Raw genomic sequence first — 23,995 nt, 5'->3', positions numbered from 1 at the left:
TAACATCGATGTGACACTTGCTCAAAAATAAGCAAAGGGAACCAAACGCCCCCTAATTATGGATGGATCATATCTTTTCCCGTTGGACAGGCAGACCGGGGTGGAGGGGTTTGGCATCTCAGAATCCGAGCCAAATGTGTGTGCCAACTTGGGTGCGATTGGTTGCATGGAGGAGTCTAGCCTGGCTCGCACCCGCCAACCTGGCTCCCCAGAGCCAGACTCATTGCATGCAGGAGCATGGTGTTTGGTTGTCTGCTCGCACGAGCCAGCTCTCCCGAAAAGCTGTTTGGTTGCTCGTACGAGGACGGGTTGCATGAGATGAAAATATTTAAATAATCATCGTAATGACATTTATTACGGAAACTATTACGTATAGCTCTTAGTTTATCTTATTACTCCTTAATTTTAATCGAAATATGTTAATATCATTTAATATGTGCTAATAATGTATTAATAATGTCATTAGATGGCTAACTACCTGCACCACGCGAGCTTGGCCCGGCAGATACGGTCGATTTGCTCGCACCGGTAGAGCCTAGCTGCGGAGGGAATCTTGCACGCGCAGAGCCTAGCCGAGCAGATACGCAAACCAAACAAACAATGAATCTCGCACGCGGGAAGCTCGTATCCAGGGTGGTGCAAGCAACCAATCGCACCCTGGCAGCTCGAGAAGAACACAAGCAGAAGGCCATGTGCCCGGCCCCTCCTCCTCCTTTTCTCTTTCGTGTTCGGGTGCGCTGGGTTGGTTGCGCGTCAGCTCAGCTGCTGTCGTTTTTGGATCCATTAAGATTGCGTTCGGTCACCGTTGGTGTTGTTCCTACTGACCAGAGTCTGGACACAAATTGATAAGGGTTTGACCTGAGATCGCCCTCACTCTTTCCCAGCAGTAGATGCTTACGCCCTTTTCTTTTTTTCCCCCTGAGAACTAGGTTTATGCTTTGTAGCCCAGCACATGCTTGCAGACAGACAGCAGACGTGAAATGGGTAGGCTTGTTATTTTTCAAAAAAGAAATGGGTAGGCTTGTTATTTTTCAAAAAAGAAATGGGTAGGCTTGCAGTTCCAAGTTGCAAGTTTCCCTCCGTGAGTCCCAGCCCGTCCAGCAGGCAAGCTCTTCTCGGTAGTCGTCGATCACCTGGCTGCTTGCAAGTTGGTGTACGCATGCAGTGGCGAGTCCTACACCTAGAATCGCTGGATGGACTGATAGGGCAGCATTTGGCGCCACCTCCTTGTTCGGTTGGAATTGGAACTTGGCCGAGCAGGGGACCTGCCATGGTGCCCATGGATGGAGGAGCATCACCTTGCGTTGCGTCGCGTGTCATGGACTCACGGGAGGTAGGAATTGACCGGCGGCCAATGATGATGATCGGATCGCCGCCGTGACCTCACCCAGATATCGCATGGAGTGTTTGCATTGACCCGATGAGCAGGCGCGGCCAGCCGGCCATCGCCGGACCTCCACAGCACGCGGCTCGAGCCAGTCCGCTAGCCTGGGACGACGGTGCGCGGGTGGCGGGGTCGGCCCGGACAAGCGCAAGCGCCGCCCTGCCTGCCGCACACGTCGCAACGCATCGGTGTCCGACTCCACCCCGCGGCCCCGCGTCAGGTTGGACTTCGGAGGACGCCGGACACGTGGTGCGCTGGCACCGCCGCAGAAAGCGAGCGGAGCGGAAGGGACGAACGGGGCTCGCGCTCGGATGATTGGGCCTCGGGCCGGGGTGATGTGGCTGTAGGCCGAATTTTTTTAATTTTATATTTTTTTTATTTTAGTATTTTGCAAAAATATATATCGTAATAAAAATTAGAAAACTACCGTTTGAAATGACTATCGCCAAATGAAACAGCGGAAGGTGCGTAGCAGGAACCTGAACCGGCGGAATTTCCCTTCTTTGAGTAGCACATTTTCAAAAAATCATAACTAATTCATATGAACTTGGATGAAGATAAATTTTATATGAAAATTGTAGATCTAGACAAGATCTACAAATTTGTAGTTAAAAAGTTTTTCATCTGAAGTTATCTTGGCACTCAAATAATCGATCCATGTTTTAGATTAAAATTCAAATTTTAGATTGAAACTGGGCAGCACACTTTCAAAAAATTATAATTAATTCATATAAACTCGGATGGAGATATACTTTATGTTAGAATTGTAGATCTCGACGAGATCTATAACTTTGTAGTTAAAACTTTTTTTATTTGAAGCTATCTTGGTACTCAAATAATTGACACAAGTTTCAGACCTAAAATTCATATAAAGTTTATAGATGGAGTTCATATAAATTAGTTATGATTTTTTGAAAGTGTGCTATCCAGATAAGGTAAATTCCGCCGGTTCAAGTGGTGGTAAGGTTTGCTATAATGTACTTTCTGCCGTTTCATCTGGCTATAGCCGTTTCAAACAGCGGTATAGATATAAATTTACAATTTTTTATTAGAACATATATTTTGTAAAATACTGAAATAAAAAAATATATAAAAAAAATTCGGCTGTAGGCCTCCAGCCCAGGTGGGGAAGGTCACAAGCTTTGGGCCAATCGTGGCGACGAAGAACAAGTGTTACGGGCCAATTTCGTTTGCGCTTGGTACATCATCATAAAATTGTCCCCGGCATCTCGTCCGGTTCCACACCAGTGATTGGTGTTTTGGTCTTCAGGGCCTACTCAGATTCTTCCTGCCATCAATTGCCATGACCACGCATGCGGCTCGCAATGCTTTTAGTTCCATGTCTTGTATAGGTAGTAAAATCATCTAAAAAGATACTCCTTCCATCCCAAATTATTATTAGTTTTGACATTTCTAGATGCATAAGTTTTGTTGTGAGCCTAAATAAACTGGGAGTAGTAAAAAAACGCACCTAAAGAACAAATCAAGATTGCCATTGCCCTTGCTTCACAAAAGATCATGGACTCAATGATGCTTGTACTGATTACTATGATTGAATAAATATTACCTTAATCAATCATCCTTTGAAAAAACTTCATTTCGATGTGCCATACATGCATAGTGTGGCCACATCCGGGAATAAAAATAAAGTCCGGTATATTTCGGAAACGAAAAGAAAAATACTACGGCGAAGATGGCTCGTCCTTGCCGGCTGCAAACCATAGTTACCTTCGCAGAGAATCCGATCATTTCTGCGCCCAGACCCGTCCCGTGCGGCGGCACCTCCTCGCGCATCACCGAGGTGCATCCCCTCCTCCCACCTCGATTACCAAACACAGGAGCACCAATCCGACTGCTGATTCGTTGCTGATGCAACTTAAGTAAACAAATCTCCCAGTTGACGAAAGAGAACCACCGCCCGACGGGCGACTGCCGCATACCCCAACCAGAGCTCTTGTTCTTGGACTCTTGCTGCCGCTGCCCCGAATCACCACTGCTTTCTTCCTCCAAGGTTACACGCATCAGCGCCAGCATCCCAGGCTTAGGATGGAGAGCAACGCGTCTCCTTGGAGCCGCAACTAAGCAAGTAAGCAACGCTTGCCAGTCTTTCCTAGTAGCGTAGATCACAGATCTTGCCAGACAGTTGCCCGTCCATGTTCTTCAATCGCTTTGTAGGGTAAATCTCATCTTCTTTCGCTTTTCAAATTACTTCTCGGCAAAAACGTGGGATGCCAATACTTTGTTCCATCATCAGCTTTCTTGCCATTTGTAGTTCTCTAAGCGGAATCGTTGTGTTCTAGAGGGAAAAAGAGAGTTACAGTAGATGTGGGATTGAGATTCATGAACCTATAAGTGACTGCGACACGGATAGGCTTTCTTGTGGATAGAAGCTTCAAGGAATTATGATGGACCCTGGTTCTCGTGATAATCTTGATTTTGGTGATCAGTTGTCCACCCCAAATCCGCCCACCCCTCACATGATTAATTTCTCCCTCCAACAACAATCACAAGTTCAATATTTCCCTTCATATGGATTCCACAGCCACAACCCTCCCGTGAGTTCTCATCCATCGCCACCCTGGGTCATGCTTGGCTGCACCACACCGAGTCCGGCATCAACAACCACAACAGAGCTGGACAGCGCCGATGATGCCGATGATGCGGTCCTTGCATACATCAATCAATTCCTTCTCGAAGATGAGGATGACGAATCCTACCCTGTTAGCAGTGCATCTGTGGAGGATTCAGCCCTCCTCGCCGTCGAGAAACCCTTTGTTGACATTCTTAAGTCTGCTAAGCCTATCATGGCACAGGCCTATGAAATGAAATCTTGGATGACTGACGATTGTGAGTCCACTGGAAGCAGAGGATTTCATGATGTGGTCACAAGTAATCAGAACTCTTCCCAATTACCTAGTCAGATGGTGGTGGAGTGTTCAGTTGGTGCCACTCATAAAGGTAGGAAGACGAAGAACCCACACGATGATGATCTGGAGATGGAGGAGAGGAAGAGCAAACAATTGGCATTGTGCGATGAGGAGACTGTCCGAGAGATGTTTGACAAAGTCCTTTTGTGTACTGATGCAAATTGCGAGTTCCACTCACCAATGCCAGCTGAAGCACAAATCAATGGCAGATATGTGAAAGGATCGGGAAATAGAAGAGGCCGAAGGAAGGGAAGATCTGGTACTAGTCCAGAAGAGGAGGCGGTCGATCTCACAACCCTACTTATACACTGTGCTCAGGCCGCAGCTATTGATGATCACCGAAACGCAAATGAGTTGTTAAAACAGATTAGGAAGCATTCTTCTGCTACTGGAGATGCTGGCCAGAGATTGGCACACTACTTCGCTAATGGTCTCGAGGCTCGCCTAGCTGGCACTGGTAGCAGCATCTACCGTTCACTTACTTCAAAGAGAACTTCTACTGGTGAAATGCTGAGAGCATTCGGTTTATATGTTAAGGCATGCTCATTTAGGTTAATATCGCACTACGTTGCAAATACGACCATCTTGAATGCTTCTAAGAGTGAAGCAAGGTTGCACATTATTGACTATGGGGTACAGTATGGTTTTCAGTGGCCAGTCCTCATGCAGCGTCTCTCAAAGAGATGTGGTGGGCCCCCAAGCCTTCGGATCACTGGTATCGATTTTCCCCTACCAGGATTCCGCCCTGCAGAGCGTATAGAGGCGACAGGGCGACGGTTACATGAGTATGCCCGTATGTTCAACATTCCCTTCGAATATCAAGCTATTGCTTCCAAGTGGGATACCATCCAAGTTGAAGATCTCAAGATAAAAAGCGATGAGTATCTTGTCGTCAACTGCCTTTACCGAATGAGGAACATGATGGACGAGACAGTAACAGATGACAGCCCCAGAACAAGGGTTTTGAACACAATCAGAAAGTTGAATCCCCATTTGTTCGTTCATGGGATTGTCAATGGTACTTACAATGCACCCTTCTTCGTGACACGGTTCAAGGAGGCTATGTTTTTTTTCTCTTCAATCTTCGATATGCTTGAAGCAAATGCCTCACGGATGGATGAACATAGGCTGCTGATAGAAAGTGAATTCTTTGGACGGGAAGCTCTTAATGTGATTGCCTGTGAGGGCACAGAGAGGATTGAAAGGCCAGAGACCTACAAACAGTGGCAGATGAGGAACCTCAGGGCAGGTTTTAGGCAGCTACGCCTGAACGAAGAGATAATGAAGAGAGCAAGATACAAGGTGAGCAAGAGCTACCACAGGGATTTCCTTGTTGACGAAGATAACAAGTGGATGCTACAAGGTTGGAAGGGCCGTATCATATTTGCTCTTTCAGCATGGACTAGCTAGACCTGTAAATATTAGTGGGCTCAGCTGACATTTTCTATGAATTTATTATTTTTTTTCGTCATTTCATTTTGTTGTATGATGTTTATGTCCATGAATTCTGGCCGTTCTCCTGAAGCCAAAATTTTGAAATTTTAATTGCCTGCAATAAAAGATGCTTGTTGGTGTCTGCATAATCTGTGCAATGAAGTAACAGGTTTTTGCTGTAGCTTACTTTGTTCCTCCTATCATATAATAGAAGACACTAATTTTATTCATCGAATCAGTAGCACCAATAAATTTCGTTCATTGTTTGCCTCCGTTCCTTCGATGCATTTATATACGGATTCAGCAATTCATCATGTATAATGTTTATGTTAATGAATTCTAGCGCTTTTCTGGTAGCGAAGATGTTGAAGATCAAACTGATTGGAATAGATACAGCCTGTAAGTGCATACCCCACCACATTTATGTAATAGTGTTATAGGACTTTCTCTTCCTCTTCTATCATAGAATACACCAACCTTTTGTTCATTGAGTCGCAAGCTCCAATAAAATTTCTTCATTGTTTGCTTTCATTGCTTTAGTAAATCATTTTTCATTGTTTGCTTTCTTGCTTTAGTAAATCATTTTTGCGTGATGAGATAGTCACCAGCAACATGGGAATTTGATGAAGCTTTGCTTTCAATTAACTGAAGAACTGCCTAGTTCTGAGCCAAAAGTTTCGTGATGCCATGTCCATCTGCCTTGTTCAATGAACCAGCTGGATGACCGAAAAGTTCATCCAAAAGTAGACACCAATTTGCAATCAGAACCTACTAGGACATGTCTTACCTGCATCATTCGAAGCCACAGGGAAAGTTGCAACCGAAGAACCTAAGCAGATGTACTAGCTGTGCCTGAATAAATTGTTCTGTGGGATTTATGCAAACTGCCACGCCTGAATAAGTTGGCTGGTTGGTGTTAACAGCGTACACAGTGGCAATGGCAACTAGAAAGAGCCCTTTAACCACACCAGCGCATCTTAGAATAAGGCACGGATTACTTTATCGAAAGAAAAAGGATCTTACAATAAGGCACCGATTCCTTTCAGTAGTTTGACAATGCGATTTTGCAATCACACTTGGATTCACACCAAATTACAGCTCCCCATTACACAAGCTACTTAGTTTTATATATCTAGTACAAGTCCACAAGCAATGGAATGCAACACCATGGAAACCAACGGTGTGTAGACCTTAGGATTCTTAGCGGATCGGTCAAAACCGAGCCATGATCTGGGAGAACAGCGCCCGAAAGTCCTTCGTTGGTGTGCCCACACCTTCAGGCTTTGAAGCCAAATCAAACGCCTTGAACTTTGCCTCTTCATACTGCAGAGCCTATTATCAGGCAAAAAAAAGTTTTAAGATCAGAATTGTTGTTCCACCATGCTGTCCAATGGGTCCATGGCCATACCCAATTTTAACCTGGTTCTTTCAGTCACATCTGTGAAGATGGTGGTCTAGTGCATATATACCTGAACACAAACTTCAGCCACATCAGCTCTAGGAATAGACTTTGTGTCAGTCTGGAGAAGTTCATCATCTTTTCCGACAACTAACTCCCTCACTCCTCCATCTTTATCTTGCAAACCTCCAGGCCTAAAATTTGAAAACACATAAGAAAAGAGCATCAGATTATATACCAGAGTAGACATTAAATTGACTACTTTCTTTTGTATGAATTCCATGCTTAAGCCTTTACACAAGACAATGCTACATGAAATAACTTTTCCAGAAAAGAAAGGCTGGCATTTTGTTCACACAATCCAGATAAATGCCTCTCTAGATACACAAAACATATGAGAGAAATATACTGGAATGAGACTAACGCAACTACAAGCAGAAGGATTTTGTTTCGATCTACATGCACCGTGTACCTTATAATTGTATAAGGGACCCCACTGTCTGCCAAATACTGTTCAGCCTTGCGCTTCCATACCTGCAGCAAACACATGCAATAATTAAGATAATCACATTTATAATAAGTTGATTCAAGTGAGACTGGAAAGCAGTTATCCAGGGAAATAATCAGACTCCCAACTTACCAGTATGTTGCCATTACCAAGACTGTTCAATGGATGGTTAGGATTTGTTCCTCCCATGGATCCCACCAACACTATATGCTTAACTCCAGCAGCTTTGGCTGTCAGCAGAGGGAATCCACTTAACAAACATCTATACTGACTTATTATGTGCCCAAAAAAAAAATTGAACCATAAAGCAGAATGATCAATATGCTCACCAGCATCAATCTGATTCTTTTGGCCAATCCAATCCACCTAAAGCACATCCAAAGACAATGTTATCACAAGTCACAAATTGATGAAAAATTGTATGAATGCACAAGTACATGTGATCTTGGAGAAAGATTCAGTCAATTAACCTGCTCAGGGTACATTCCATCTTCATAGTAGAACTCAGGTCTCCCACCTTTGCTAGGGTCGAAACCCGGTTTCATCTTCGGGACGGCACTTGTGAGGATTATGAGAGCATCAGCACCCTGAACAGCAGGCACTAGATGATCTGCATCCCTTATATCAGCAATGTAAACATCATCTGCTCCCCCAATTTTCTGTTTGCTCTCCTCTGTCCTCACTAGGCCCCTCGCGATAAATTGCTCGGATCTCTCTTTCAGCTTGTTGTACACAATATGGCCTAACATCAAGTAATGCCAGTGTGAGCAGAGGGCGCAAAGAAAAATAGAGTTGCAGAAATCGTACACACCTAGTGCAACTTTACTAGCAAAACTATATCTATGAAGACGGCAGTTAAATTGTGGGTATACCAAAATCGAAGGCATTCTCATTTCGATCAAAATTCCCACACGCTAGCCAACCAAAATTCCCCATCAGGTAGTATCATCAGCCTTGACCAACAGGCGAATTGGCAGAACATCTCTCTTGTTCGTCACTAACGGTGTTGACGGGGAAGGTAGAGCTACCTGTGCGGCCGCCGGCGCCGGTGACGAGGACGGTTGGACGGGGCGCGGCCGAATCCGCCATGACCTCTGCTCGCGGCGACTCGATTCGTGGAGGACCTGGTGCTGTCGATAACCGCAGTGGCCGGTGGGTTTGAGAACCGTCTAGAAGGTCTTGCCGATCCGATGGGTCGCGCGGCGCCGAGGCCGTCCACGTCACCTTTTACTGTAGCAAAGGCTACGCATGCGAAGGCCCAAGGGCCCAACCCAACACGGACCAGCCCATTATGTAGAACGGGCTAAATCCTCTTCTCCGCAAAAAAAAAAAAAAAGAAGGAAGGAAAGACGACGGGCTAAAACCCTAGCAATCCCCCCTCCGTCGCCTTCGCCGTCGGACGAGGTCGCCATGAGCGCCGCGGGGGGCACCGCCGACTTCTTCTACCGTGAGTCGCAGCGGCTGGGCTATGTCGCCCGCTCCGCACTTAAGGTCAGCTCCCGCGCTCTCCCTGTGGCTCTCTCTTCCCGTGTCATGCCGCTGACCGTTTGCGTTGCTGCCGCAGCTGATCCAGATGCAGAAGCAGCACAGGCTCATCACCCCCGGAGCAGCCGTGCTCGACCTCGGCTGTGCTCCCGGCGCGTGGCTCCAGGTGACGATCCGTTTACTCTTCCTCGTCTCCTCGAGCTCTCAGTATGTGATCAGTCCTCATTTCCAGATGCGATTAACTTGCCCGGTGGTTGCTTCCTGCAGGTGGCGTGTCAGAACCTGGGTCCCCTCGAGAAGGGCGGCGTTGTCGTCGGTGTCGATGTTAAGGTCAGTAAAGGTTGAATTGTTGTTCGTCAGTGCGATGGATTATTGATGGATGGGCCGTCGGTCTGATTCGATGACTCGGTTGTTGCAGAGCAGAAGGTGAAGGTCCCCTCTGCTCACTGCGACTCGCGGGTCAGGACGGTCTGTGCAGATGTCATGACTCTGATGAAGCAGCAGGCTCGGGCAATGTCGCCACAGGTTCGATTGTTTGTTTGCTTACTTCTGCTTGCATTTATCCGCTTTGCTTAGTCAGGAACACTGGATGCGATGATTTTTTTTTGGAAACGAGCCAGTAGGAGAGCTGCTGCTATATTAATAAAGAGGGAAGACCCGACGGGCCAAAAACAAAAGTTCTATACACAATGTACACTCGCCTCCCCAAAACTGGGAAAGCCAAAACTCTGTTATGTCAATTAAAACTAAGAAAAAAGGGGGGCCAGAAGGAGTTCCTGCAAATGTTTGGCTCCCGCAGCGACCCACATCGCGGCTTGGTTCTTGATGCCATCGGTTATCTGGGTAACTGGATGCGATGATTGCTACACCAATGAATGGTGGCATGCTGGCATATTGCTCAATTAAGTTTGAATTGGACTGAATGTGAGATTTGCCTAGGATACTTTCAGTTTGTTGAAGTGACATTAGCACTTAGGTTAGATATATAATGTTTCATAGTTGGAAAGACAAGCATTCCTAGACTTCGAATACGACTCAAAGAGGCAATTTACCATAGGGAGTAGGAACTAGAGATGCAAGAAATTATAATCTGAATATCGAAGGCCGCAATGTACTTATTCATTATTTAGTCCTGAAATGAAAAGCACAACTGTTAGTTGTTATAATGGGAGCATTATCATTTTGAGTGAAGCTGAGCTCATTTTTTTTGCTCAGCCCTCTGTATGATGTACATTAACCCAAACCTCTGTCCTTTGTACCCTGTGGTACCGCTCTTAGGAGGATTCATCAATCGAAAAGCCAAGCTTTCCCTTTTTGGTTTCAAACTTCTGATTAGAAAGACCAAATCATGGATTCCAGTTTCTTTGTGTCCTGCGAACTTGTAATCAGTGCTGGTTGTAGTTTGATTAATGGATTTTATCCTCTTCTACAGGAACGAGGATTCTCTGTGATACTGTCCGACATGTGTCCACGAATTTCAGGGATCACAACCAAAGATGAAGCTATATCTTGTGAATTGGGCATGCGTGCTCTCTCTTTGGCATTAGGGAAGATAAAGCTAAAAGAATCTGATTACAGTGATACCATAGAAAAGTATCTGAGCTCTACAGACCCTGATCCTGACGAGGATGGTGTTCTTCGTCGCGGAGGCAACCTAGTATTGAAGTTTCTTGAGAACGAGGACGTATCAGGTTAATATAAGTGGACCATTATTGATTTGAGAAGTGCTTCTTTGCTCTTCCACCAAAGCACGAATTAAGTGTTATTGTTTCATCTGACAGAGGAACATTCGCAGCAGCTATAACTGACTTAAGACTGTTTGTTGCGTTGGTGCAGGGTTTGGCAAGTTTTGTAAAGTGAAGTTCAAGAAAGTATCATTGTTGAGACCCAAAGCGACTCGGCCTAGTTCAAGGGAGATCTACATGATCTGCGAAGGTCTGAGGTAGAAAGGAGTGTGCTTCAGAAGGCAAGCGGCAGACTCCACCCCAGGGCAATTCAGTTGCCTTGAGCTGGGGTAGTTGTTCTGCTGGCAAACTGGCAATGCGATACATCTGTTTGATCCTTGGGGGTAAGGTGCCGCAAAGCCTTGGTGCCACTTGTGTAATAACTTAATCGAAATTACGCTAGTAGCTTGTGCTAGGAATACTATGAACCATGAAATCCTTGATTTTTATTGGCACCAGCTTGTTGCAAAATTTCTTTCTTTTCTTCTTTCGGTCACGGCGGATTGTCACCTACTCACCTGTACATAGGCCGATGTTTCCAGGACCTTGTGGCTAACTGAACCTGCGACCTGGAAACAAAAAGAAACGTTCTCGGCCCATAGGGCCAGAGTTTGCTGAGTAGATTCTTCTTCGTCGTCGTGTGCCTGCTGGGCCGCCAGCGGTCTTGTGGGCTACTCCGTATGCAATGGAATGGAGGCGCTGGTCTGTCTGCTGGAGAGGCCGCCAGAGGTTTTCGATTTCCGCCTTCGACTCCCGTGTCCTGTCTCGCGTGCAGTGCCACGTGGACACGGCCGTGCCACGCTGGCGGTAACCTTTCTGTTGGCCAGCAATGGGCCGGCTCCACGTGTCGCGCCTCCCTACCACAACCTGGTCTGCCGGTGCGAGAGACCCACGTACCGAAGTGCTATGCTCGACACCGTACCATTTTCTAGTCTATCCATCCATCCTCGGCTTCTTCCACTACGATTAGGATACTACGGAGTAACTCGCCTGTGGACCGTGGTCTGTGGTAGGCTACCAGCTTTTTTTACATCGGTGAAGACTCCATTCGGTGATGTTAGCTTCCTTCCGATCCTAAAAGGTAGGGTTTTTGTCCAAGAAAAAGTAGGTTTTCCATAGCATTTGGAGGGTTTTGCTACCTTCGTTATGTATCAAAGTCTACTGCCTTTTGCCGATTCATACTGTAGAAAACAATTCGACTCCAGATGGTAACGTAGTAAAAAAAATAAAAAAAAATGAAAGTTCCAGACAGGTTTTTACTACGGTAGTATCCTCTGTCTTCAGTACAGTGCAGAGGTAGCAAAGTCTTTTTCTTGTTTGCACGGTGGGAACGGCACAAGGAATCCGGACGGACGGCAGCTCTAGACCATTCCGACACTTTCGACCGACGCGCTTCCCGCGCACCGGCCAGTCGGTGACACGTAACTCTCCCAGCCACCCCGCCACCTCCCGCACAAGCTGCCGCACACCTACTCCCCACTGACATCTGGGTCCCTCCCATCTCGTCCCCACAAGTCATGCACCGATCGAGCACCCCTAATGGAGCCCCCCATCACGTCACCGCCATGCCGCTGGACTCCACTTCGCGCGTGCCGTTGCGTCACCGCCCACCGCTATATTTACCGCTCCACCAGCTCGCTTGCATCGCCATCACCGAGATTGCTTGCTCTTGCTCTGTTCTGTTCATAGCGGCAAGGAGAGGAGACGGAACACTGTTTCAAACCATCCCAGGAGACCGGAGTGATATGATGGAGGTCGAGTACCACGGCGAGGAGACGATGATGGCAGCAGCGGCGGAGGAGGGGTGGCAGACGCCGAGGCGCGAGGACTGCCGCATCCCAGTGGTGCCGCCGTGCCCGGCGGCGCCGCCGAGGAAGAAGGCCGTCGCGCTGCCGGAGCTCGGGGGCAGCGGCAAGCGCCGGGAGCCGCCCAAGGGCGGCTACTTCCAGCCGCCGGACCTCGAGGCCCTGTTCGTGCTCGCGCCGCCGCGGAGGCAGGCGGCCTCCAGCTGCGCGTGAATTTGCGTGCCTACGTGCGCGCGCGCCGGCGGCGATGGTCCGGCCGCCAGTGCGGTTGGTGAACCAGCGATAGCTAGTGTAGGGTGTAGGGGATTCAGCGGCAGCAGCACATCTTTGTTTTTGGTTTTTGGAGGAGAAAATGGGTGTGCAGGCATTTGTTGCTGTGCTTTTGTGTGTGTGATCCTGCTAGGACTTAGGGAGTCGATTAGGAGTGGTTTTGGTAGACGTTGTGGCAGTGTGCAATCTGTACGTGCATGCAAGATTATGTAAATGTTCATGCAAGTTGCCGTGGGGGCCTTGTGTTACTCCCCCTTTTCTTCGGAATTCAGATCTTCCTCTTACGAGAAGCACAAGCAGCTGAATTTTGCTGGCGATTGCATCTATGCTAGCATCGAAACAGCACAATTTTGTGGTGTGTCGTCGCATTTGTGGGATATGCTATTTCTGTGACGAATTTCAAATGAGCCTCCCTCGCGATGGCTACTTTTCCCCTTATTTTTGGTTTTACGAACGTTCGAGGAGGCGCCTTCAGAGTTCACCTTCAGGCTCAGAGACCGTACGGGCATGCTCTGTGTCATAGCTCGAGAAGAATCGAATCGGTCCGAACACCACAAATGGGCAGATAATTGGGCTTTATCTTAACTTTGTCGAGGAGGTCGCTTCTAAAAGCCCAAGCCCAAACACGCCATCGTCCCCGTGGTGGACCCGTATATTCATCTTCCCGAAGATTTTTTTTTCCCTCACCTTTTTTTCCCTCACCTTCCAGTGTTTGAGAGTCGTGTAAAACAACTCATACCTTTAGATCCCCAAAACCCTAACACACATCACCCTACCCCTGCTTCCTCCACTCCCGCCGCCACGTGCAAAACAACTCACACTGTTAGATCCCCACAACCCTAACACACATCACTCTACCCCTGCCTTCTCCACTCCCACTGCCACCCTCTCCTCCACCCCCGCCACCTCCTATTGTCGCTGGCCCCGCGGCCGGCGCCGTACGTACGCCCCATGCCGCCACCCCTTGCAGCCCGGCACCGCCGCCCCTGCAGCCCGCCCCCCGACGCCAGTGTGCCTCCGCTCGCCTCCCCTGTGCACCGCTGTGCAGCCCGGCCCCGGCGCCGCTCACCGGCGCGGGAGAAGAAAGCTTCCGAAAATGTTGGTTCAACTTTTGTCGGAAAAATGTTGGTTCATCTTTTTCTAATTTTTTTTATTCAACGTTTTCTCATCCAACATTTTTTTTCATCCCCACGCTAACTTACCTCACCCAACATTTTTTTTCATCCCCACGCTGATTTACCTAAGGGTCCAACAAAACGGAATAGTTAGCTAGTTAACGCCATACAATAGTTGTAGCTAATGGGTTTAATTGGACTTTATAGTTATAACTCTTATACACCTTCCGGAACATAGATACGGACTCCAGGCCAATCCTATATATCTTCCGGTACCTCATTAGTTATATGCCTTCCATTGTTTGTTTGAGATTTGTGCACGCGCCCTCATCCGTCGGATATGCCCATCCTTCTCAACCCTAGCCCCTTTCTTCTCCACTAGACCCGACGCCGCCTTGCCTTCGGCCACCGCTGCCCCGACAAAGGAGCTCTATTGCCCCGCCCGCAGCTGTGCGCTACGGCCGTGTGTGCCGTTGAGGAGCATCGCCGCTGGCCCCCGCGGTCGAGGAGTTCCGACGCCGGCCCTGTAGGCACCTCGGCGGCGCTCCTCCTCCCGCCGATGCCCCGACATTCGCACGCGCTAACCCTGCTGCCGCTTCCCGGGGCTCGCTGGCCTCGCTGTCGCGGTGGCGGTTGAAGAAGAAGAAAAAATTCCCAAAAATGTTGATTCTTCTCTGGAAAAATGTTGAATCCAATTTGCCAAAATGTTGAAGTAGTCAGTTAAAAATGTTGAATATATGTTGATCTATATTTCAGAAAATATTGAATATGTTAATTTAGATGTTGATTCAATAGTAAAAAAATGTTGAAACTAGTTTGTTACTACTAAGGTGGTGTTTACTAAGGGGGTGTTTGGTAACACTCCGCTAAAAAAACAGCTCCGCTCCACTAACTCCATCTTTTAGCAGCTTCCTCCACCAACTTCAAAAAAACATGGAGTTGTTGTACGTGTTTGACTAATTGTAGTGATCCAGCTCCAGAAACATGAGAACTTGCTGAGAATAGTCTATTTTATTTCTGTGAATGGGTCCACATGTCATACTCTTCTATTTCTCCTTTTCCTCTTCCTCTTCCTCTCCCGCTCTCCCCTCTCCTCTTCTCTTCTCAGTTTTAGACAGTGCTACATGTATTACGAGAAATTATCCTGCAAAATGTAGAACAATCTTGCTCATCAATCATCAATCGGAAATGACGATGAAAACGAATCTCATCTACATGAGCAAGCAATCAGCAGGCTTCAGCTAGCCTTTTCCTCTTTCTTCCTGTTCGCAAATTGCAAGAGCAGCAGCGCATGGGATCTCGCTTGCCTGCAGCCACACGGAGCTTGAGCTTGGCCGGCGTCCTGCAGCCCGCACGCGCCGCCCTGGGGGAGCTCGCCCCTGCCGGCCTACACCCTGACCGTGCCACCCAGGGGAGCTCGCCCCCGTCGGCCATGGGCACTGATTGCGGCACCTGGGAAGCTTCCCCCGCTAGCAATGCGTCCCGACTGCGGCGCTCGGGGGAGCTCGCCTGCCGCCGGCCCTTTCCGGCAGTCGGGGGCGGCGTATTCTGGTGGTCGGGGGCGAGCTGGCCGCGGCGGGCAACAGCGGTGGGGGGCTGGCAGGTCCAGCGGACGGGGGCAGGCTGGTGGCGGCGGACGACGGCGGTCGGGGGCGGCGCGTTCTGGCTGTCGGGGGCGAGCCGGTCGCGGCGGGCTGAGCGGTAGAGGGAGGAAATGACGATGGGAGGGGATAGAAAAATTAGAAACGAATCGGTAAGTTGTGTAACCGGTGGCAATGGTGGGTAAGTAACCACAACTCTACGAGGAGGTTAGAAACTTGTGTTTTTGGAGCACCCCTGAGGTACTCCACCAAAAACGTGGATCTGTCCCCTAGCTTCACTTTTTTAGAGCTGAAGTTGGTGAAGTTAGACGTGTTTGGCTGCAAGTTTTTTAGAGTTGGTGGGGTGAAGTTAATTTACATGGAGCGAAGTAGCGCCAAACATCCCGAACGGGTGTAATGGATTTTAAAGCTATATTGCTTATTTGGTTTACGGAAGCCATATAGGAGCCCCCGGATCCGTACACCTCAGATGGGCCGAGGGTAACCAAACGCTCAAGCGTTTTGCGGCCCATAGACGTTGTCGAGGAGACGACCAGCCGCGGCCGCACACCGCAGGTTCCGGAGTACTCTGGAATCCGCCGCCGCATCTACACGACGCCACAGCTGACGACGACGGGAAGCCCCTGCTCTCCACCGCCACTTCCGCACACCACACCCCATAAAAGCAGAGGAAGATCCACCTCGCAGCGAGAACCCTACCGATCTCGCCTGAAGCAATCGCCTTTTGCCGTTCGTCTCGCCTCATCTTGCGCAGCAGCAGCAGAACGGAGATGGCCAAGGACGGGGGCCCCGACTGGAACGGCCTGCTGAAGTGGAGCATCGCCCACGGCGACGGAACCAACCCGCCGCGCGCTCTCAGGTCTGTTTCTCGCGTCTCCGGATCCCGTACTTCCTCCCTTTTTCGCTCGTCCGGTGCCAAAACCCTAATGGATGATTAGTGTTCATTAGCTTACCTTAGTGTTCAAACTTCATGTGCTCAGTTACTATCATACTACTCCGCATGCTTTAGGAACTCAAATAAGAGACGTCCTTTACCTAATTCGTGTGGCTTGCCAAAATTACCGTTCTTAGTCTAAGTGCAGTGTGAGTCATGGTTTTGTATTACTGTAATTATTCATCTACTTGATCATAGTTTGATGCATATCATTCGAAAAAATAACAATATGGAATCAAATGTTACTGTTGTTCATATTTTCATTTGATCTGTTCTGCAGCGAGGAAGACAGAAAATGGTTCATGGAGGCCATGCAAGCCAACACGATAGATGTTGTCAAGAGGATGAAGGAGATCACTCAGGTGATGAAAACTCCAGAAGATGTCTTGGAGTCTCAGGGTGTGACCCCAGAGAACATTGAAGGTACCGTGTGGAGCATTCCACGCCACTTCCTAAGTCGATTCATTCTTTTTACAGACAAGAGGCTCGGCCTAGTATTCTGAATTGTTTACCTTTATGTTGATATGTTCAGCAATTGGTAGATATCTAATAACTAGGAACCTGGATATTTAACGCATCAGCAATCAGCATGCGTGCAACTCTTAGTATCCACAGGCAGGGTATTGTACGATTATAAGAGGATGTGGAAACACAATAAACAAATGCTCTGTGATAGTAACGATCTAGGCTAATTGATATGCGAAAAATATGCAAAAATAGTCAAACACCCTCAAGTCGAAGGCCATTTGAGAAATTAATGATTGATGATGTTTACTGTTGTTGCTTGCCTGTTCGCCAGAATTTTAAATTTTACCATAGTTGTACTTCAAGTATGTTAAATTTCTGGAATAGCAATTTACTTGCTATACTTGCAGATATGTTGGATGAGCTACAAGAGCATGTGGAATCCATTGACATGGCAAATGGTAAGATTCGTAGTTGAAAATCAATGCTTCCTGTAAATGTTTATTCTGGTTATTATTCCGAATGACTCCACATATACAATTATTCAAACAGATCTACATTCTATTGGTGGGTTAGATCCTCTACTTAGTTACTTGAAAAATTCACATGCTGGCATCCGAGCAAGGGCGGCAGAAGTTGTGAGTACAATTGTGCAGAACAATCCCAAGAGTCAGCAACTTGTCATGGAATCCAATGGACTCGAGCCCCTGTTGACAAACTTCAAATCAGATCCAAGTGCAAGTGCACGCACGAAAGCTTTAGGAGCAATATCCTGTAAGTATAGCTCTTGATCATAGCCTCAAAGGAGTATAATCCTTTGCTAGACTTGTGCTGTTAATTGCACACAGTATCTTCTTTTGCTCATGCTAACATAAACTTCATACATTTATCTTTTGCAGCTTTGATTCGTCATAACCAGCCTGGAATTTCTGCATTCCGCCTGGGAAATGGTTATGCTGGGTTGAAGGATGCTCTTAGTTCTGATGATGCCAGACTCCAGAGGTATGTTGATTATTAATTAACTAGGAGAGCAGGAATACCAGTATTTTGTAGGACTTATTTACAATTTGGTTGATTTTGAGGCATCTTCTTAAACAGTGTCTTAGAGAGTAGTATATAATTAGGGTAACACTTACAAAGATTATTCTTGAATCCATAGGGACCCTATGAACCAGCAGCCACATACTAACATAACAATATTAGCATGTTGTGATATTGTGCTCATGCGGTATTGAAATTTTCTTTTTCTGATGGTAGTGTGCAATCATCGAGAGCTTGGTGTACGGGATGCTCCTTTGCACAGAGTGTTTTGGAGCCATTTTATCTGTTTTACTGAACTTTAGACCAATTTGCCTTTGGTATTGGCTGAAACGTTCGCTGTTCGTGGCATTATTCAACTGCAGTGCTAATGACATCTGCTGTATCATTGCAGGAAAGCTCTCAATCTCACACAATATCTGCTGCACAACAACAAAGCTGACAGGAGCATAGCTACAGAGCTTGGTCTTCCAAAGCTGATGATGCACCTCGCATCCAGCGATGATTCCTTAGTGCGTGAAGCTGCGTTAAGTGGTCTCCTCGAGTTGGCACAGGACAAGACATCCGGTAACACTCTACCCGACCAAGACAAGCTGAAAGACATACTCAAGAGCCGAATCGAAGGGATCAGTGCGATGGACGCTGACGACCTCCATGCTGCTCGCGAGGAGCGGCAGCTAGTGGATTCGCTCTGGAAGGAGTGCTACAATGAGCCGTCGTCCCTCAGGGAGAAAGGCCTCGTGGTGCTCCCTGGAGAGGACGCACCCCAACAGCCCCCACCGGATGTTGCGGGAAAGATGTTCGAACCACCGCTTCGTGCGTGGGCAGCTGCAAGACCTGCGCCGAAAGATGATTCTGATACCGGCAGCGAGAAGAAGGATGCGCCGCAGTTGCTGCTTGGCCCTGGGCCGTCCTCCAACTCCAATTCTTAGACTTTGCCACGCTTGTGGAAGGCTGAAATAGCAGACCTGATGGAAGTCTCTGACTTTTGGCCTGTGCAAACTCCTGTAGTCGTATTCTGATGACATGCTCTGCATTTTGTTTCAGAGTATGATTTGTGGGAGGTCGTTGGTATACTTGTATCCTCTGATGCTTTAAATCAATGCTACTTGTGAATTCTCTTTGCACGAGGGTTCAATCCTGATGCTTTTAAATTTTAATCGGATTGTTTTGTTGCGGTTACACGATGTTGAGAATTGAGATGTCGAAGAACTAGCATCTGTTCTCACGCTTTTCAGTTTAAGGATGGCCGTCCGATGGGTCCCGGTGGCCCGGTGCCGCTTGATCTGGACGGCTGGTAATCCTGCCTGGCCCGCTCAGTAGAAGGCTCGTGGCGAGCCATTCGAAAGAAAACAAATCCAGCTATCTCTTCTGCCTCCGGTCGCCCGGCTGCGCCATGGCGCTACAACTGCAGGCCGCCACTCCGCGTCCCCTCCCGCTCGCCTTCTCCAGCAGGCGTCCTGCTCCGCCGCCGCCGCCGCCGCGTGCCCTCGTTCGCCTGGCTATCGTCTCCAACCCCTCGTACCCCACTGCGCGCCTCTCCTGTCGTGGCCCCGCGCCTCGCTGGCGGCGGGTGAGAGTGCGGGCGCGCGCTGGGGCCGGCGGCGGCAGGCGGAGGGAGTCCCCGTACGAGGTGCTCGGCGTGTCGCCGTCGGCGGCGCCCAACGAGATCAAGCGCGCGTACCGGCGCCTCGCGCTCAAGTACCACCCGGACGTCAACAAGGAAGTGCGTGTGGCGACCGCTGCCGCTTGCTTGCTCGCGCTCTTATCCCTTCGCGTTCCGTTTGACGAACGTTGGTTGTGACTCTGCTTACCGTTAGCTTCGTGGATTTTGTCGATGCAGCCTAATGCCCAGGAGAAGTTTCTGCGGATCAAGCATGCTTACAACACACTGATGAACTCAGAGAGCCGATCCAAGTACGCGAGCAGCAGTTCAGATTCGTCATGGTCCTCCTATAGCTCCAGAGAGAGCAAATCAACTGCTGAAGAGGAGCCATTCTATGGGTTCGGTACTGAATTCTCTCCCCTCTTGTGCTTTCATGAGCTGTGTTCCTCGTTGGAAACTTTGATGTGACCTAAAAGGTGTGAAGTGGAGGTTCCAATTCTCTACTGAAAATTTGAGACCATAGTGGTTGTTATGTGGAGATATAAGACTTTTAGTCTAGTTCAACTAAATGTTTTCACGCCACTGGAAACTTGAGACCATAGTGATTGTGCCTTTTGCAGCGGAATTCCTTAAAGATCTGCAGACAGAATTTCAGAACTGGGAAGCTGGGTTGAATTCAGATCAGAAACCTAAAAGCCTCTGGGAAGAATTAGCAGTAAGTTCGCTTTATTCCACAATTTATTATTGTAACTATTGTTGTTGAGAATCACCATGTAATTATTTAGGATAGATAATTCTGCAGCTACTAGCTGTACCTTTGGGGAAATGTCATGTAAACCATCTATTGCATTCTGCTCAATCAGGCAATTGGTGAGGAATTCGTGGAATTTCTGGAAAATGAACTGAAGATTGATGACTCCAGCCCCAAGGATGACACTGGAAATGATCCATACACACAATTTGGAGGGCAAGCAAAAAATGCTAAGGATAGCAAGACAGTAACAAACAACTTTGACGATGGTGTTTCTGAAATAGAGGCTGCCCTTGAGAAGCTGAAGAAAGAACTTGGACTCGGTTAGACCATTGCTGGTTCTACTGACTTGATGTTTATACGATATTTCTTGTATGTATTCTATCTGCTGGTGATAATAGCTAGTCATGGGATCTAGTCGAAAGCTTATGAGCTTATACAAGCAGATTTCATAATTTTTTCTGGTTTCTACAAGGGCAGCTTGTTTGGAAAGCCCAATGGCAAAAATTTTATTGCCTTCAAAGTTTTTGAGTAAAAATGTTCTTTTAATGGTGGGGTAAAAAAGAACAAAGTTGTGTCCTGCCATGATAATTCAGGTCAAATACAGTTTTGCAGATGACATGAAGTGTGATCCTTTTGGTGAGACTTGGGTGACCTCATGCAATGCATATTTGTTCTTTATATTCCAGCCATACAGTTTGAGATGCCTTGAAACTCTGAACTTCCATGAATAAATCAAATATGCAGTATCTCTGTCCGTATTGCAGAATGCAGATTGAATGTGTTTTTCTGTTCAGTTATTTACAAATGGGGTTCATGTGAGTCCTGTTTTGAAAAAGGAAAGGCTAAATCAAGAGTTGTATGTTAATCCTCTATTGGAGCCTGATCAAGCGACGACGCAGGTAGCCAACACGTTGAAGGCAGAGCAGAGCACATTTCATAATTCCACATGTCGTCTTTGCATTGTAGTCAATGACACTTCCATTATACCATTACTATATTGAATTCTTTCTCTGATCCCGCCTCTACTTGTGTTCTAAGATCTAACCCTATTTAACTGTGCTTTAAGACTTTAACCTGTCTTCTGTTGAACATTTTTAGCGTGTAGCATCTGGTGCTGGTAGTTTTCAGAATCTGGAGAACACTGTTGTTCACATAGTGACATAGACATTTCGGATATCACTAAGAAGATTGCTCTACATTGCATCGTGAAGAGGATATGCACGGAGAAGTTTTTTTTTGTAAGTTTTTCAGTGCTCCTCGCACAAGAGTTGGTCATATATACTACACGCGAAACAATTTCTATTCCAATTTGTTTTGGATTCCGTTTTCCATGTGCGCAGTCTTCTACTGCTAGTCAATCAGTGATAGCTTCATATTGTGTTTTTCCGCTTGTTCATGTTGTAGGTGTTCCAAGTTTTTACAATGTTGTACTGATTGGTAATATTCAAATTCTTTTTACCGTGACATGGGGATAACATGAGAAATTCTTGAGTGGTAATGGATAGTGATCACTCTCGCCTGTTTGCAGACCTTTATGGATTCAAATGCGTTTGCAGCTTTCAGATTGTCACTTGTGCAAGATTTGGGGTTCAGTACGGTTGTTCGACATGATACTTGAACCAATACAAGTAGCGACAAAATAAGAAGTACGTCCAACATTGTTCTGAAATGGTAAATGCGTTGATGCAAGTAATTTACATTACAGATGACATAACATTCGAACACGGTTCAGACTGTTCAGAGCGACATGCTCTAGCAACAACATGACTGAACAAATGGTTGAACGAACAAGAAACGGACAGCATGACTAGCAACATTTGAGGACTTCATGCAAACTGGGAGAAGCAGGGTACACCATCAGTTGTCCTAGATCATTCTGCGGACTTGGCGTGGGCGTGTCTCGCTGTCTTGCCCGTCACGATGGCTGCTGCCGGTCACGTACCGGCGACGGAGCTCGTTGAGCTCCTCCTGGAGGTTCTCGACCTGCTGCTCGAGGCACTCCTCCCTACTCAGGAGGTTGTTGATGTGCATGGTCGCCTTCTCAGGGAAGGCCTCGCCACTGCGTGAATCCACACTCCCCCAGGATCCTGGGAAGCGGAATGAATCGAGGTCATTTGTAGATTTGACTACTTCTCTAATCTATAAATTTCTTCAAATAATGGCATGGGAAAAGGAACTAGTATAAGGTACCTCCAACAGAGGGCAGCGGTAGAGACGTCGGCCCGGGTCCTCCCTGTCCCAGCTTCCGCCTTGTTCACCGGCCACGGTGGGCTCTTTAGCGGCGGGAGCGGGAGCGGGAGCAGGCGCAGGGGCAGGAGCAGGAGCAGGAGTGGGCGCAGGGGCAGTTGCCGGGGCCGGAGCTGGAGCCAGAGCAGGTGTGGCGCTCTTCTTCTCGCCGATAGCGCCTTCACAAACGGGACCTGACGCCGCCTTGGCCTGCCACTGAACATAGAGTACCAAAGAGACACCTTGGCGCAATGACACTTCAAGAAATGTCCTCCAGGAATCAAGCCCTACTATATCAACCGCCATGTTGTAAGCGCGCGCCTGGTTCTTGGGCTTTACAGGCACGATGTGCCGCAGCACAAGCTCGCCTCGTCCACGTTGAACATCTCCAATATCCAGCGCCGCACTTGCTGGAACGACATGTACTGCGGCCCTAGCAGCTTCTTGTACACGACGCGGCCGGCCAGATTCCGCTGCACCCCCGCAGGTCCATTTGTAAGCAAATTATCCCCATGGTATATCGTGAAGCTCTCGGTTATTGACATGCCTGCAGAAAAAAAAGGTATCAGTTCATTCACAATCTATAGCCTCGTAAGAGATGTATTTCCTAAAAAAAGTTTCATTTGACCCATATTTTCTGACATCTGGTAGGCGTTCACCATTCAGTACATTCCTTCTAAATTTTCACCACATCCAGTGGCATTCCCCTTCCTTTACAGATGAAACATGCTTCCCTGCTTATGCAGAAAGCCATATGAAAAACAAACCAGAGCTACCTGTATCCCACCCAGCATGGGGGCACAAATAAACTTCCTAAGGTTTAGAGAAAAACAGCATGCCTACCATTTCATCATCTCCCCATTCTACCCTTGATTTGGGAATTCAAACACTGTAACTGAAAAAACTGCTGAAATCAACACCATCTCGATCGATAGAAAGACCCTAAATTTCGTTAGGCCCAACATATCTAGTTCAAGACACAAAATTAGGACCTCTCAGCCTCCCATATAAAATCCATCCAAACTGTGATGCCAGCTGTTGGGATTTATTATAGTGCGAAAATCCTAATTACAATAGAGCCATTTAATGTTTCATAAATCACGTCCTTAAAACCTACAGTTGTTGATTTCCATCCTAGGGCATGTTTGGTTCCTCTTGCTAATCTTTAGTTGCTAAAAGTTGCTAAACTTTAGTTGCTAAACTTTAGCAAAAGCTGTTTGGATACTCTTGATAAAAGGCATTTAATGAGCTGTAAAAAGACCTATCTACCCTTATTAAAGGTGCGCAAGAGGGGGGAGACAAACAATAAATGAGGGGTAT

General features: G+C 47.4%; 6 protein-coding genes and 1 long non-coding RNA gene across 8 annotated transcripts in view; 5 read left to right on the top strand and 2 right to left on the bottom strand.

Annotated features, from left to right (window-relative positions):
• The first annotated feature begins 3,148 nt into the window (after positions 1-3,148).
• LOC101759705 (scarecrow-like protein 30) lies at positions 3,149-5,894 on the top strand. Of its 2 annotated transcripts, none has more exons than XM_022822903.1 (2): positions 3,149-3,470; positions 3,657-5,894. In XM_022822903.1, the coding sequence occupies exon 2, from the start codon at positions 3,787-3,789 to the stop codon at positions 5,719-5,721; it is 1,935 nt and encodes a 644-aa protein (XP_022678638.1). In that variant the 5' UTR covers positions 3,149-3,470; positions 3,657-3,786; the 3' UTR covers positions 5,722-5,894. The 2 variants fall into 2 exon arrangements, with proteins under 2 accessions (XP_022678638.1, XP_004981240.1); XM_004981183.3 differs by having other exon boundaries at positions 3,149-3,560.
• An 826-nt stretch (positions 5,895-6,720) lies between these two features.
• Positions 6,721-8,816, bottom strand: LOC101758897 (uncharacterized protein At5g02240). The gene is made up of 7 exons (XM_004981181.4): positions 8,681-8,816; positions 8,123-8,394; positions 7,982-8,018; positions 7,785-7,882; positions 7,617-7,678; positions 7,215-7,338; positions 6,721-7,077 (listed from the first exon to the last, which is right to left on the bottom strand). Exons 1-7 carry the CDS (start codon positions 8,739-8,741, stop codon positions 6,958-6,960), a joined length of 774 nt encoding a protein of 257 aa, XP_004981238.1. The 5' UTR covers positions 8,742-8,816; the 3' UTR covers positions 6,721-6,957.
• Positions 8,817-8,878: 62 nt separating this feature from the next.
• Positions 8,879-11,319, top strand: LOC101759297 (ribosomal RNA large subunit methyltransferase E). Its single transcript, XM_004981182.3, has 6 exons — positions 8,879-9,143; positions 9,217-9,303; positions 9,405-9,467; positions 9,561-9,662; positions 10,570-10,828; positions 10,974-11,319. The coding sequence occupies exons 1-6, from the start codon at positions 8,901-8,903 to the stop codon at positions 11,081-11,083; spliced, it is 864 nt and encodes a 287-aa protein (XP_004981239.1). The 5' UTR covers positions 8,879-8,900; the 3' UTR covers positions 11,084-11,319.
• Positions 11,320-12,497: 1,178 nt separating this feature from the next.
• Positions 12,498-13,203, top strand: LOC105913574 (cyclin-dependent protein kinase inhibitor SMR4). Its single transcript, XM_012842585.2, has one exon. The coding sequence runs from the start codon at positions 12,607-12,609 to the stop codon at positions 12,877-12,879; it is 273 nt and encodes a 90-aa protein (XP_012698039.1). The 5' UTR covers positions 12,498-12,606; the 3' UTR covers positions 12,880-13,203.
• Positions 13,204-16,136: 2,933 nt separating this feature from the next.
• LOC101758232 (hsp70-binding protein 1) lies at positions 16,137-19,249 on the top strand. Its single transcript, XM_004981179.4, has 6 exons — positions 16,137-16,511; positions 16,867-17,009; positions 17,462-17,512; positions 17,604-17,825; positions 17,951-18,053; positions 18,484-19,249. The coding sequence occupies exons 1-6, from the start codon at positions 16,423-16,425 to the stop codon at positions 19,019-19,021; spliced, it is 1,146 nt and encodes a 381-aa protein (XP_004981236.1). The 5' UTR covers positions 16,137-16,422; the 3' UTR covers positions 19,022-19,249.
• Positions 19,250-19,419: 170 nt separating this feature from the next.
• LOC101757815 (dnaJ homolog subfamily B member 9) lies at positions 19,420-21,134 on the top strand. The gene is made up of 4 exons (XM_004981178.2): positions 19,420-19,815; positions 19,933-20,098; positions 20,316-20,410; positions 20,559-21,134. Exons 1-4 carry the CDS (start codon positions 19,486-19,488, stop codon positions 20,772-20,774), a joined length of 807 nt encoding a protein of 268 aa, XP_004981235.1. The 5' UTR covers positions 19,420-19,485; the 3' UTR covers positions 20,775-21,134.
• A 962-nt stretch (positions 21,135-22,096) lies between these two features.
• LOC111255812 overlaps positions 22,097-23,995 on the bottom strand; it is a 3,729-nt gene continuing 1,830 nt past the window's right edge. Inside the window, exons 2-3 of the long non-coding RNA XR_002675810.1 lie at positions 22,640-23,222; positions 22,097-22,536 (exon numbers count right to left, since the gene is read on the bottom strand). This is a non-coding gene — a long non-coding RNA (uncharacterized LOC111255812). The remainder of the gene's footprint in view (positions 22,537-22,639; positions 23,223-23,995) is intronic.

Source organism: Setaria italica, chromosome IX (assembly GCF_000263155.2).
Source record: "Setaria italica strain Yugu1 chromosome IX, Setaria_italica_v2.0, whole genome shotgun sequence".
Classification (NCBI taxonomy): Eukaryota; Viridiplantae; Streptophyta; class Magnoliopsida; order Poales; family Poaceae; genus Setaria; species Setaria italica.
Note: the sequence above shows the minus strand (reverse complement) of the source record. Positions and strands in the feature narration are given on the sequence as shown.